The sequence below is a fragment of the Phacochoerus africanus genome, chromosome 1 (assembly GCF_016906955.1).
Source record: "Phacochoerus africanus isolate WHEZ1 chromosome 1, ROS_Pafr_v1, whole genome shotgun sequence".
Classification (NCBI taxonomy): Eukaryota; Metazoa; Chordata; class Mammalia; order Artiodactyla; family Suidae; genus Phacochoerus; species Phacochoerus africanus.
In genome coordinates, this window is record NC_062544.1 from 257,440,481 (window position 1) to 257,456,163 (window position 15,683).

The window sequence follows — 15,683 nt, forward strand, 5'->3', positions numbered from 1 at the left end:
ATAAACTACAACTTCAAGTATAATATATTTCAGTCAGTTATACGGATACTTCTAGCAAATTTTGAACCTGAGGGTGGTCTTGGGGGGACTCTCCCTTTGTATATGAGTCATTTACTGCTATCATCATTTTATAAATGGGGGAATTAAAGCACAGCAATGTTAAGCAAGCTGCCCATTGTCATATAGCTAGTAAGGAGTGGCAACGGCAATGGTCCAATGCTGGCTGACCCTGGTCAAATGCCAGCCCAAGCAACCAGAATGCCTTGAGGTGGATGTGTATATCAGATTATCCAGAAGATTTCATCTGAGAACTACTGAGCTAGAATCTGTGCTTTTAAATGACTAAACTGAAGGGCTTCATCTCATTAACTTGAAGGAAATTCTCCAGCTCTTAGAGCAGTTGGCTTCACCTTCAATAGTAGTTTATAAAGTAGACTGATGCAAAATAATACTGTTTAACACTGTCTTTGACCTTTGCCAAAACATCTGATGATTGAGAAAAATGTTCAAGAACCTCCAGTTCTAAGAAAAGAACCTATGTTTGTATAAGAGATACTCCTGGTTTTAGTATCTCTTTGTATATTTAGATGTGTTTTTATTTTATTTATTTATTTATTTATTGTCTTTTTGTCTTTTTAGGGCCGCACCCACAGCATATGGAGGTTCCCAGGCTAGGGGTCTAATCGGAGCTGTAGCCTCCAGCCTACGCCACAGCCACCGCAACGCCTGATCCAAGCCATGTCTGTGACCTACACCACAGCTCACAGCAACGTCGGATCCTTAACCCACTGAGCGAGGCCAGGGATCAAACCCGCAAACTCATGGTTCCTAGTCAGATTTGTTAACCACTGCACTATGACGGGAACTCCCTAGATATATTTTTAAAATAAATAGCTCATTAACACTGAGAATAAGACTTATTATCAGCTTATCCCAATAGCTATAACTATCAAAAAAGAAACTAATGCTATGTCAAAAAATTTCCTCTACCTTCAAGCACATGCGTAAATCAACAGATGATCATCAGTGGTATGTTACTGAGATTTTATTCTTAAGATTCAAAACTATATGTCACTGTTTGGAAGAACAGTGTTTGGTTCCACTTATATTCTGGTCATATTTTCACAGGCTACTTAAGCAGACTGACAGCTATTCGTTATGAAAGTTTACCATTGATTAGAAAAAAAAAGAATTTTGGATTTGTAATTTATTCCAGGGGATTTTTTGGGATGTATTTACTGTACTAATAGTGTTGTCTTTTTCTGTCTCCTTTAATTCAGCCCAATGTAGGTCTTTAATAACTGACACTGACCATATGTGATTTGCAGAAACTTCCATTTACATATTCACAACCACACACAGAATTAATCACAAGCACTTTGAAGAATCTAAAAAGAGCCTTTCATTATGGTGTTGGAAGTGAGTTCAAGGATAAGCTAATTGAAGCTAAACTGTAAATGAGAAAAGATTCTGGTGTAGCCAAAAGCACTTGAGCCTGAAATTCAGCAGATCTGAATTCTTGCTCCAGTTCATTCTAATTAGTTGTATGACTTTGGTCAAATTATATAACATTTCATCAGTCAGTTTCCTTATTTGGATGATTAAGGAGTTGAACAAAAGCATTTCTAACCCCAGCTGTAGAGTTCAGTAAGACCCTCCCGTGAATTTAGTTTGAAAGAACATTTCCTCCATCCATGTATGGAAAGCCTGGGGCCCTTGACCTAATGAGAGCATTTACCATGTTTGCTTTGCTATATCAAACTGATAGGCCCTTGTCAACTCATCCAGGTGAGTCTGAAGCATGGGCTGCATCTCTTCCCGTGGGGAGGGAGTAAGAGTTGCAGTGGACTGCTGTCCAAAGGAAATAGCAGGAGAAGAAGCCACGCCTCGGACAGGAGGGGTTGGCACACGATCATCATCTTCTTCCAGTTCATCTTCCATACCCTGGTGTAAGTAAGTTTGCACTGGTAATGGTGGGCACCAGCTGTCACTGTCATAGCTGAAATTAAATGAGAAAAAAAAAAGCACATTACATTTACACACATGCATACACACACAATTGCACTGGCAATGGATGGCAACCACAAGAGTATCAAAAATGTCCTCCCAGTTTATTTCCTCCTGATTTCTAGTTGTTGGTGCTGTCATAGTAAATCACCTGGCTGTTATCTTGATTTCTAATCATCAGTGCATCTGTTATCTCAAAATCTCAATGTATTCTTAAAAGATCTTTTTAGCTAATTGTTATCCCATAGTTACAAAGGCGGTAACTTCACAACAAATTTACTCATGTGGAAAAACCAAATTGCTACTTAAAGACAGTGAATGAATTTAGTGCTTGTAGACTTCACTAATTTCTTCTCTTATTCATCCTTGTGTACCAACAGAACATGCCAATATTCATCTGAGGTGTTTGTTTATTTTTATTTACTCTTATTCTAGATCCATGCCAAACTTTATGCCATATGACACATCAGTCATCAAGATTTTGTGCTACAAAATGTATTCAATAGCATTGCAACTGTCTTAACTTTCTTATTTTTTTATTAGAAACAGATGATTCTTTTATCCCTCTACATCTGCAATCTATAAAACAGAAATTTAAAACCTACCCTATAAAATATATATTAAAAAGAAAAATAACAACTTTTAAAAACAGCATGTTTTAGGGACTCTAGTGAGGGACTATAGAAAATCAATCCAAAATGTTTTAATTGCAACACAAAATCAGTAGCATTTTAATTTACACCTTCTCTGTAACACTATTATTTTCATAAATCAGATAGATCCCAAAGGACTTTTAAAAAGAGACTTAAGGATAAGATAAGCTATATCCTTAGATGAAATTGTCCCATAAATTCAGCCTCTTAAATATCTCCCAAATCTTTATTCTACACTTCACCTCTACCCCCCCATCACAGATGAGTTTGCTTCTGATGTAAGCCAGCCCATTAGCTTCCCTAGTCTCTTGTGATGTCATCTTCATCCCTTCTATTCTATCCTCCATCCAGGCAATGGGATTATATTTCTAAAATCTTCTTTCCCATCACACCTATGTTTAAATTATTCAGTCATACTGCTAATTTAAGAAAAAAGTTCAAACTCCTTAGCAGGGACTTAAAAGACACTTCCTCATCTCATCAGCCTATTTTTCTAGCTTAATTTCCCATTATTTCCCCAACACCAGCCTCCTCTCTATTCTTTTCTAAACTCTGGATCAGTATATGACTATTCTCAAATCATCTGACTTTGAGCTTCTGCTCCTCCTTCAAGGTTCAGTCCATGTCCTCAGTTTTGTGAGCTCTCTCTGCCCCCATCACATGGAATTGATTACAAGCCCATAATACGTATATTGGGCACTCCGCATTTTACATTGGGATTATTTGTTTCATGTCCCCCTTTCCCTACTATTCTGTGAGATCCTCAAATCAAGAACTCTGCAATTCTCAACTCTGCATTTCTAGCACCTAGTACAGAATCCAGCATATAGAAGATTTTCACAAAGAAACTGAAAACAGTATTACAAATGTATGTCTTTAATCCTGATGTCCCTTACAAAACACTAACTTGTAAATATCCAGATGATTCTTGAATATTTACTTGAGAGTCTTTCCACTTATCCCGTTTAAAAATGGATTTGTCAAAAAACCTACACATGGATGTTTATAGCAGCTTATTCATAATTGCTAAAGCTTGAAAGCAACAAAGATATCTTTCAGTAGGTGAATGAATAAATAACTTGTGGCACATCCAGATAATGGAATATTATTCAGTGCTAAAAAGAAATGTGTTACTGAGCCATGATAAGACATGAAGGAAAATCAAATGCATATTACCAAGTGAAAGAAGACAATCTGAAAAGTCTCTACACTGTATGATTCCAACTATATGACATTTTGGAAAAAGCAAAACTATGAAGATAGTAAAAACAACCAGTGTTTGCCAGAGGTTAAGGGGAGGGAAGGATGAACAGGCTGAGCACAGAGAATTTTAGGGCAGTGAAACTATGCTGGATGATACTACAATGGTGGGCACATCATTATACATTTGTCCTACTATTCAGTGTACATCTGTAGATGGACTGTACAACTCCAAGAGTGAATCCTAATGTCAACCATGAATGTTGGGTGATAACAATGCCTCAATGTAGTTTCATCAATTTAAAAAAGATACCACTTTGGGGGGAGATAGTGATGGTGGCAGAGGCTACCCATGTGTGGGGGTGACAAAAGCAAGTCTAGGAGAACATGAGAGAATAGATGAAAGAAATTTGGGACACCATGCAAATCATATAGACAGAACTGTTCATAAACGCTGAGGTATTCATATCTTAATTCACTCCAGAACCACAGATACTTAGGTTCCATGCATTTTCTTATTTATTTATTTACCTATTTATTTGCTTTTTATGACTGCACCTGCAACATATGGAAGTTCCCAGGCTAGGGGCCGAATTGGATCTGCAGCTGCCAGCCTACACCACAGCCACAGCAATGCCAGATCCAAGCCACATCTGTGACCAACACAACAGCTCACAGCAATGCTGATGGTTAACCCACTGAGTGAGGCCAGGGGTGAAACCTGCATCTTCAGGGATACTCCTCAGATTTGTTTCCACTGAACCACAATGAGAACTCCAGGTTTTGTACATTTTCTGAATGGCAAGAAATCAACAGATGGTTTTACGAATGTTCTGAAAAGTACAGCTTGTTTTTAGAGTTTCCTTCACATTTACAGATGCATATCTTATTTGAGTGATGGAAATTCAACTTTTTCTTGTAGTAACATAAAAAGACTATGAAAATGATTCTAATGCCAAACCAAAGGTCTTTTGGCCAACTGTTCCAAGAGAAGCTTTTGTTCTTTGACATGCTGTCAGTGAAGTGTGAGGCATCATATTATCTGTCCTGTCTGGTGAATAATGAGCAGGATGACAACAAATCAATGTTGCATGTGAACTAACTTGTGAAAGGCCAGATACAAACAGCAAATTACTAATAAAAATACAATAAAGTTCAACACCCACAAAAGCCTGCCAATTTCTAATTGCAATAGCAAAACAAAGCTTCAGTTTTCTATTGAATTATTACCGGATTCTCCTTGGCATCATATGATTCTATTAAAATACATTATATATGTACAGCTAAGAACAAACACATTTTGATACATTTTTGCCTGAGCTGAGAGAAGCATATTAAGAGAGAGAACATTTACCATTGTAGTTATAGTATTGAATTAACAAATACTTTTCTATTTGAACAATGATTTGATAACTTTTGATATTTAGTATTGTGGGGGCAAAATGGCTCAAGAAAGACTTAGAAAGAAAATTGATGGTATCTAAGCTCTTAGAAACAATATTAAACATTGTAATAAAAAGCAAAGGACAATCTTTTCAAGATTGTGATTATTTTGTGTTACATATATTTCCAAAATCTATCCCTCTCTTTTCCTCCTGCTGCTGTTTGCCCTTATTTTATTCCCTTATCATTTTTATCATATTGGTCATTCTGCTGCAATATCCCACACATGTGGCCCTAACATCATGTCTTTCAATCCATCATCTATACCCAAAGATTAGAATCCTTGTAAAACATACAAGACCTCACAATTGACCTCAAGACACCTTCTCAGATTATCTCCTACCCTATAAACCTCATACGGCAGGAACCAACTGCAGAAAGATAGACAAACAAATAAAATGTAATGTGATGAGTATTACAATAGAGGAGTAAGCTTAGGGAATAATGAAAACTAAAGGAAAAGTAAGTAACCTTAACTAGAATTAGATAGTTTCAAAGGAGTGGGAAATACTAAAGGAAAACTAATGGGGCAATTCCTTTTTTTTTTTCCTCATCTTTTATTTCTATTTCTTTTGCCTTTAGCTAGGAAAATTATTCTCCATCTGCAAAGCAAATGGTGACAGTAGTAACATTTCACTGAGGTCACTGGTTAGCATTCTATTCTGATGTGGAAACTATGTTAGGGACTATTTCACTTTATTTCGTCCTTTCTGCTTCCAGCTCAGAGTCTGGCACCCAACTGCCACCCAACCCTAGATATTATTTGTGACTAAATGACCCAAGAGTCTTCTCAAAATTCAACTGCTATGGGCTTGCCCCAGCTTTATCTAGCATACATGCTCATCCCTTTCTGTATACAAGTTATTATTTTGTACACATTGCTTAGTTAGGGCTTGCCATACAAAATGGGGTGTGTGTGTGTGTGTGTGTGTGTGTGTGTGTGGTTCCTGGTCTCTACCTCCCTCCCCTGTGGGTTTCCTGATTCAGGGATCAGATCCTCCTTATTACTTGTGTATCTATTTATTTCATCCCTTTTGCTATCCTTCCTGGCACTAGGCTTAACACTTCTTTTGTACTTGAAAAAAGAATGTGTGCTGAATAAGTTCTCTGCTATGTCAAAACCAACAAAAACAAAATCTACATAACACCATACAAAGTACAATTGCTGAATCTTTGCTTGTTGGGAAGAGAAATTTTTAAAAACAAAGAGATGATTTCTAAAGTTTTTTTTGTTTGTATTTCAAGAAACCTTTAAACTTGCCTAAGTTTCAAATCAAGGCATATAATAATTTGATAATAGAGCTCTTCTGTAAAATATTCAAATATCATGAATACCTGAGGATAAATATGAAAAATATTCAAAGAGCTTTTCCTTTCAAAACTGCTCTTTTGCCCCTTTTTTGTTTGCTCATTTCTGTTCCCCTCTAAACTTAAAAGAACCTCATTATAGGAATGGGATCACCAGGCTATTGAAACTATCTTCTGACTTATGTTCTCCTGAAAGTATATCATGCCTCGACTAACCTGTTCATTCTTTTCCTAGATTAAAATAAATAAGAATGAAGAATTAAGAAGTTAAAGAATGACTAGCCCTCTATTCCCAATCCTGCAGGCAGATCACATAGGTAAGATAACATCTGAAGAAGTCAACCGGCCTGCACACAATGGAGAATGATGAAGAACCCAACCTCCTGCCTCCATGATTCACTGAGATTTTCCCCCCTTTATCTCCTTTAAAAACTGAATGGCTGAGCAGAAACTTCAGAGTTGTTCTTGGGACGTGAGTCCACCATCTCCCTGGATTACTGGCTTTTCTGATTAAAGCATCTTTCCTTTCTTTTGACACTTGCCTCTTAAATTATTGGCTTTTGAGCAGGGAGCAGCTGAAACCGAATTTAGCAACATTTCAGTATTATAAGGTTTTCACATTAGATGATACAAAAATATAAATCACATATCAAGAAATAGACAATGTCATTGCCAAAATTAGTAATCAAGAGTCAGAATGACTCTTGCCATATTGACTTTAAATAGATGTTTTCATTAAAAACAATTAAAATAACTTTCAAGGGTTAATCTTTATAAAAACTCTAAATCCACAGAATAAGGAAATTAAACTTTGGTGCCAGTTTACTAATATGCTAAGATTTAACTACAATTTTTGTTAAGAGTGCTAAATTTTTTTCAGGGAAAACTAAGTACTTGAGGCAAAAGACTCAAAGGTGAATAAGAACTAAAGTATATGCCACAGACTGGATATATACAGTTAAAACATATAATTCTTCACCTGCCTAAAATATTAAATGGATTTTTAAACATGTTTTAAAAAGAACCTCTAATATCATGTATTCCAGATGAATATTAAAAATTACAATTATAAGGCAGGTGGAAATTATATTTTATATCAACAATGTTTTGCAGAAAACGTAAAGATTTGTACCACAAAATCAAGTGAGCATTTAGCACTTATTTGGAATGTTTAGCATTTACTTGAAATAACTTACTTTAATTTAATGAATAATAGGTGTTATTATAGTTCATATATTTTAAGCAGACTTGGAAAAGAAAAAAGAAAGATTCCAAATTACCTATAATTTTTATGTTATCTGAGTTCAAGACTTTTTTGTGTTTAACAGCACTATTTTCTCTCCCCAGATTACAAGTTCTATTTTCCTATTTTGTAACTATAGCATTTAAAATGCAGACTTCTCAGCCCTGTAATAATATTTTCCTGTGAAATATATATCTCTGTTCTCCATTCAGGAACGATGTGACACTAACACATTTATAATAGCGACATGTATTACATAAGATCATGTGCAAATTTTTATTTTTAAAAAAAGAGAAAGAGGATGTGCTTTTTAATTCCTATTTTAAATGTGAAATTAAAAAAAAATGATATGCATATATATGGGAACTATAATCTCACAGGAGCAAACGAAGCCCTTTCAAGGGAAAGATATAGAGAAAAAATATGGAGGTATGCATATGTGTACATATATGCATGTCTAGCTATTTATCTGTGTATATAATGCATAGAGTGAGTATATATGTGTGTGTATGTATATACACATATATGTGTCTATAAATATGTGTGTGTTTGTATATATATATATATATAACCAAAAGCAAAGGCAAATAGAGTCTTTTGGAGGAAGCAAATGTGGTAGAGAAAGTTCTAGTTAGAAAAATCAATCTGGAGACCTCCAAGACAGCAGTTATGTAAAAAGAAAAGGAGATGGAGAAAAAATTATAAGCATGTACATGTGATCTTTATGTAAAACAAGGTAGGAAATAAAACAATTATTTAAATAAACTGAGATGTTTTACTATCTACATACTTGTCAATAAAGGAAAACTTAGAAAAAGAAAAATTTCTTTTATTCTGTATTTTTCAGTTTCAGTCAAATGCAGTGGGTAATCTAGGAACTATGAGGAAGACTTAGCACTCAGAATTATTAATGTAGAAAAAGAGACTATGTTTCTTTTGACTCACTTTTTTTTGGATTAAAAAAAGAGTATCAGTATCTTTCTACTTTAAAATCAATTAGAACTTAAACTAACAGGAAAACAAAGTCTTGCAAGATATTTGGCAAAGAATAAGGAAACTGGTCACATTTAAAGGCTCTTAAAGGAAATTTTCTAACTTAAAAAGGTTTTGTTACAGGGTGTGCATTGGCTTGAACCTCTTTTATTGTTCCGACCCCTAAATTCCCATCAAAGCTGATGATTAAAGTCCTACCCACTGGTCTGGTCCCTACAATTATCCCATTGTGATGGAGCTCAACAGTGGGCACCCTGCTATGGCCAAACATCAAGTCATTAGAGAACTGCAAGGGATGATGAAGAAGGTTATTTTAATTCCCTTTTCAGCCCTTCTGAGGAGTGGCTCTTTAGTTCGCAGAGCTCTGGGTTACTAGCTTTCAAACTAACAAGCAATATTTTAAATGGAGGCTGCATTATCATGATTGCAGACAATCTAAGGCACTTGATGCCCAAGGATACTAGGTCCTCGATACGTGCCATGTTGTATTTATCAGCTAGAAATATATAAATGAGGCAAACAATAAGGGGAGGGGGACCAAAGAACAGACTGGAAAGGGGTCAGAGAAAACATTAAGAGAAGACAGTATCAAGACAAAAAGGCATAATAGAGAAAAGAGTATAGCCCTGGGCATTTTGTTGGTATATGAAATATTTTTACCCATTTTCTTGCTGTTCCACTGCATAGTGTTCCAGCTCTGTACCAGGAAGGGGCTGGACAGGGGGAGGAGGTAGTGGAACATTGGCCCAATTCGATCCATTGCTTTTCTGTGGTTTAGAAGAGTTTTTATTTTTCTTCTTTTTTCCACCTTTCCCACCTGAAAGTAATGATAAATCTATTCAGACATACAGAAGATCATAAGAAACAGAGTACATCGGATGGGAAGACTTATGTTTTCAAAACACCAGAATCAGTATGTTACTGTTGTTAAAAGTTATAAACAATGAAATAATATAATCAGAAATTTTTTTTAATAAATCACTCAAAATGATATTGTTTCTTTCACAATGCATTAACTGCAGAGCAATTCAAACCAAAAACATGGCTGCAGTAGCAAAAGCACATTTATTGATTTATTCAAGTTTGCTGCCTCCACGTTTTCATTGTTAGGCGAAATGATGGGCCATAACAAATTCTTTCAAATGTCAGATTTTAGTGCGTTTATAATGCTCTTTTGCATAATCTGTCTCAGTGGAAAATGCAGTGCCTAAGAATACAGGCTAAACTTCTCTATTAGAATTTACTCAATTTAATTAATCCAGGAGAGTAACAGTTTTCTCTCAAAAGTAACTTATAAAAATCAATCAACTACAGTCTGGAGCATACTTGTAAATCTTACACAATGATAGGTTTTATAGCGTTTTTAACTAATGAATGGCACAATTATTTTTGCATATAGTGAGAGTAGTTCCCAGCATAATTCTTAAAAATTCCAAAAATGCAGAAAATTAAAGGAAATATAGTAATCAGTTTCAGTATTATTTTCATACAAATGTATTCATGCACAAAACATGAACAGAAAGTAACTTGGCAGCCATATCTGGAATTACCAGAGCTTAGTGAAATATGAAAATAAAATTTATCATTTGTTCAATGCAGTATTTTTCACTCTTCCAAAATTAAGTCCATAAAGATTCTTTCTAAATGGACCAGAGTTGGCAAAATTGTGTACTTCTGGAGCAGAATGATAAAAGATATTTCAGGGTAATTTAAGTAAATCTGTTACTCTCACTACAGTCAATAGCTGTATTTTCAAAAACAAAAACAAAACATTATTGACCCCTGAACTTCATCATTAAGGAATGAAAAGTTGTAAGCATCAAATATTTACATCAGGGCTATCTAACAATAGAGATATTGTTTAGAAGTTTACCTCGTCTCCTTTCTTCTACCAGTTATTAACCTGAATCAGCCAATTCAGAAAATTGTGGAATTTAAGAATAATTTTGAGTGCCAGAAAGTCATGAAACAGCTAAACTGGACATAGACACTATTGCCAATTTTGGAATTGTGTCTGTATTCTAGGTAGTGTGCACATACATACTTTTAAATAGGCACCCCTGAAAACTAAGCACTTTTACCTTTCCTTTCACTTTTTATCTTTGACAGAAGGAGAAGTATTAAGAGAAAGGAGAGCAGGTATCTTCTGCTTTGAGGATAAGAGCTTGACCTCTGGGTGTGGAAACTAGTTTCTCACTTACTTAATAAATCATTCAAAAAATATCACCTCAATTTCCACACATGTGAAGAAGATATGAAGTTACCCCTCTGGGGGGGTTATTTTAAGGATTACAAGAAATAATGCATGTAAAGGGCTCAGAATGTACAGAATGCTCAATAAATGCCAGTTACGATCACTCTTTCCCATCTCCTCTGTCTCAGGTGAACAAAATCCCATTTCCAAAGCCTTTGCCATGCCCAACTCCTTCAACCCCAGTGAGTATCCCAGGAAAACCCTGACTCTTAGAATAAAAATAATAAACTGACTGAATTTAAGTCTGCAATTTTTGGTGCTTAAAGCATGTGAATCTTAATCCTTCGTTTCCTGATAACACACCAAAATAAAAACAAAGGATCATATCTTTCTCCATAGTACCCGAACTGTGTTTCAATACTTAAAAGAAGAATGGGTTGGATATGTATTTTTTATAGCTTTTCCCTAAGTTGAACCTCTTTTATTCCTTATATGTTTATACATGTACAATGCTTTTTTTTTTCACTTTTGAGAGCACTTTTAGAAATGTTATATGATCACTACCAGAACTGAGTGACACAAATAGAGGAGTTTTTATTTTTATTTAAAAAAAAAATGTTTTTTTTGTCTTTTTAGGGCTGCACCCATAGCACATGGAAGTTCCCAGGCTAGGGGTTGAATCAGAGCTGTAGCTGCCAGCCTACACCACAGCCACAGTAACATGGGATCTGAGCTGCACCTGCGACCCACCCACACCACAGCCCACCGCAGCACTGGATGCTTAACCCACTGAGCAAGGCCAGGGATTGAAGCTGCATCCTCATGGATACTTGTCAGATTTGTTTCCGCTGAGCCATGATGGGAAATCCCCAGGAAATAGGGGAGTGTTTAATCTCCATTTTATAGATGAGAAAATGGAGGAAGTTCTTTCTGAGTATGTGGTCCATACTCACGCAGTAAGAGAAAAACACTGCAGAATGCAACTTTACTGCAAATTCCATTTTCTGAATCTTTAAATCCAGCTCTAATGAAATCCTTATTCAAGGTCAAGAAGCCATTATCAATTCTTCCAAACAATTGACTTAAAAATGTACTATGGAAGTGGAACTGATTCAGAGAGGGAATCTGTGAGAGCTTCCAATCCAACATCCAATTTTCCTTCTTTGGGGGAAATTTCTGCTCTCTCATTGTGGGCACTCTTGTAGGACTATCAACCAACATGCTTTGTTTACCCTGTCAATTAGTGAAGAGGTGAGCTCTTAGCATGAGTGGCACGTAACATAAGCCAAGGAAATTAAATCCTCTATCTGAGATGTATATTTTGATCTAATCAGTTGCTGTTACTTGCAACCAAAGATCCTCAAACATTTTAAAGTGAGAACTACCTGCATTATGTTTTAGGGAAACATATTTTTATGACTTACAAACATATTTAACCCATCTCTCTTCAACTCAAAATATAAATATTTGGATTTACGTTCACTTATGCTGAACAAGGGGTATCTATGTAAAGAAAAATTATGAAAATAGTTCTTTTTCAAATTAAATTTATAGTTTTTTTTAAAAAATATTGGTATACAAAAACATTTAGTTACTACTACTGATATTGTACTATATATTTGTGTGTATACATATAAAATTATGATTGCAGGTAATATTTGAAAAAAAATCTAAGCTTTCTTTTACATTTTAATGCTTGAATTTTTAGAGAAGTGCTAAAAACTTATGTACTGAATCAATAATAAAGTGTTTCAAAGAGGATGAGAAATTTGTTCAAATACTTCAGGAATGACCAATTTTCTTTATTATCGTGATTATTTTAAATTGGTTTCATCACAAATTAAGAAAATCTTATGATACAATTCAGTATCCATAGGGCAGTTTGATCTTAAACTTCAGCTTTAGGAAACATCCCTATGATTATAAGAATAAAACAAACTCTAATATTAAACTCAATTTGACTAAACTAAAAAGGGAATAATCACTTCAGTCTTATCTCCTAAAGAATGCTTTTTATCACCGATTTAGGTAATTTCGTATTCAAATGTAGATGAAGTAGTTAATATAATTCATAGATATATATAAATGTCACTCAGAAGATTAATGAATTCAAAAAAGCAGTAAGCACTATTGTGAATCACGTTCTTACAACTACTCAAAAGCTAACTTTAAAACTCAGTGGTAATCAACATATACAGAATATTTAATGAAGAATTTATGGGTTTTATATGCCATGGCTTACAATATATGGATTTTTAAAAATATTCTATACATTATATATGCGTACATTGTGTGTGTATGTGTGTGTGTGTGTGTGTGTGTGTAGCTTGAGATTTTTACATATCTTGAATGAAATAAGCCTAGGATAAATTAAATTTTTAATTATTCAGTACAATTGTGGGACTCATCATAAATAAGTGGCAGTACAAATGACATATAAGGTGAGTCAAAAAATTCCCTATATTATTAAGCCAGTTTAAATCATAACGGATGTTTAAAATTCTGGATTCTATAATGTATCTAATTCTACCACTAGGTAAGAAGAGCAAATGGCTCATTTTGGAAGGAATAAAATGCATTAACATTTTCAGACTGAAAGAGTTCTATGAGGAAAAGTCATTTAGGAAATGTTACCCTAATGATGTAAAAGAGTTAACTCTTCATGGCCTTGATGCCTGGTAGCCTGTGACACGCTATAATGATACACTATGACCTTTTACTAAGAACCTGAGGGTAAAAAAAAAACCTTCATAAAAACAAACAGCATATCATCAGTATGAAAAATTTGAGCAAATAAGGTCATGGCATCAATTAAAAATGTGCAGATAAAGTCATCAGCCATACACAGCTGGAGTTAGAGTGTGTCTTGGGACCTGCTAGGATCCTTGGGCCTAGGGAAGCTTACTGATATTCATTATAACAGGTATACATTTCTTTCTAGTAAAATGTGTTTTTCCATATAATATCTACATTACAGATTGTTAGTTGAGCTGATATATCCTTTATATACTTATATAGGATATATATATATATATATCCTTTATATATTTATACAGTTCTTTTAGCATAAAAGAACTATCAATATAAGAGATTGTTTGGGGGGGGATTGGAAATGAAATGTGAAGAATAATGTCCCATATTAACATTCTTGTTTAGCATAATATCAGCACCTTACTCTAAATAATAGCATTCAATAGATACTAATTCTAATTACATAACGCTTTGGAATGACTGTCCAAAAATAGGAAGTCACATTACCAGAATTCAAATAATATGAACAATCTCCAAAATCATTTGAATTTCAGTTGAATTCTTCTTTTGGTGTCCATGCCATGGAGTTGACTCTCCTATATGATCTTTTTGCTCTAAAGTTCTCTTGACTGTTTAGTAGGGTTCAAGGCAGATCAAACTCATCTGCCCTTCCATAATTAGTATTTAGCAAAATGGCACTATTTTTCAGTAAATACATCCTTGTACAATTAGTACATAAAAGGTGACAGTGAATTTGACCCCTTCCTCCCCAAAGCATGATTTCATTAGGGTAAACTGTTATTGTCATTTGAAAGGTACATGTCTGACAGTGAGTTGTGATCCAGTATTTCTTCACGGTTGTTAGGAACACAGGTCATATGTTGGTGACAAACAAATATTTTCTCCTTACTGTAATGAGACCAACCTGAGAGACTGCCACTCCTCTCTGAGCTGTTGTGAGAGCTGGTGGTGCTGAAATCCTGTGACTGGTTGTGTGGCATTCTATTAGACAATCCCTCAGCCAATCGGTAGTCAGGGATGTAAAGTAAGGCTAAGGGTTAAAGGGCAGAGGTCATAGTGGCATCATGTGATTAGTTCACAGCACAAGCCCATGCAGAACATGCAGTTAGCAACGCAGAAGCAGATGTCGTAGGACAGTGGAGGAATGTTTTGTCTATCCTGCCTAATGGAAGTTGAGATGAATTACTGATCACTTCTGGAAAAAGAGCTAATAGGATGAAACCGATTGGTATTGGTGTGTGGTGAGAGCGACGGCGGTGGCGGTGGTGGGGATTGTGCAAGGTACTGAATACATGCCAGTATGTTTTTTTAGTTTAGGGGGTGAACCTGGTGATGAATCACTAAACTGAACAACAAATACTAATTTCTATCTCATGCACAAATGATATGAAAAGAACTCCTCAGGAAGGAAGGACCCCACTTACCGTTGTTACCTTTGTTCTGATCAGGGAGAGAATAACCAAATCCCATCAGATCTGTTTTTTGCTGAATTGAGCTTTTCCACTGTGGATCAGGCAGATCGACAGCCAATTCATGGATGCTATTGGAATGCAGTATCTGCGTCGTGGCATATGGGGTAGCCTGTGTTATTTGGCTGGAACTGTTGTAAGTGGTTTTGGTTGTGAAGTCAATGCTGCTATAAATGGCTCCATCTGAGAGCATTGTTGCTGTTTTATCCCCTTGGCCTGGAACTGGTGGCAGCACATCTGTGGTGAACATAGGGAAATGAAACAATTTGATGACGCACAGGAAGCCCAAAACTATCAGGACCGAAGATGAAAAATAAATGTGTCATGCTGCACATTTGCATTTCAGCTGAGATGGGCTTCATGAGCCAATGAAGGATAGATGATGTACAACCATCACCAAG

At 35.4% G+C, this 15,683-nt stretch overlaps 1 protein-coding gene across 7 annotated transcripts in view; it reads right to left on the minus strand.

The window, feature by feature from the left end:
- The window catches only part of ROBO2 (roundabout guidance receptor 2), a 601,587-nt gene that overhangs the window by 29,686 nt on the left and 556,218 nt on the right, over positions 1–15,683 (minus strand). For all 7 annotated transcript variants that reach the window (XM_047794525.1, XM_047794528.1, XM_047794527.1 and 4 more), the window contains 3 exons: positions 15,238–15,519; positions 9,508–9,664; positions 1,739–1,999 (listed from right to left, as the gene is read on the minus strand). In XM_047794525.1, coding sequence (XP_047650481.1) covers positions 1,739–1,999; positions 9,508–9,664; positions 15,238–15,519 — 700 coding nt within the window. The remainder of the gene's footprint in view (positions 1–1,738; positions 2,000–9,507; positions 9,665–15,237; positions 15,520–15,683) is intronic.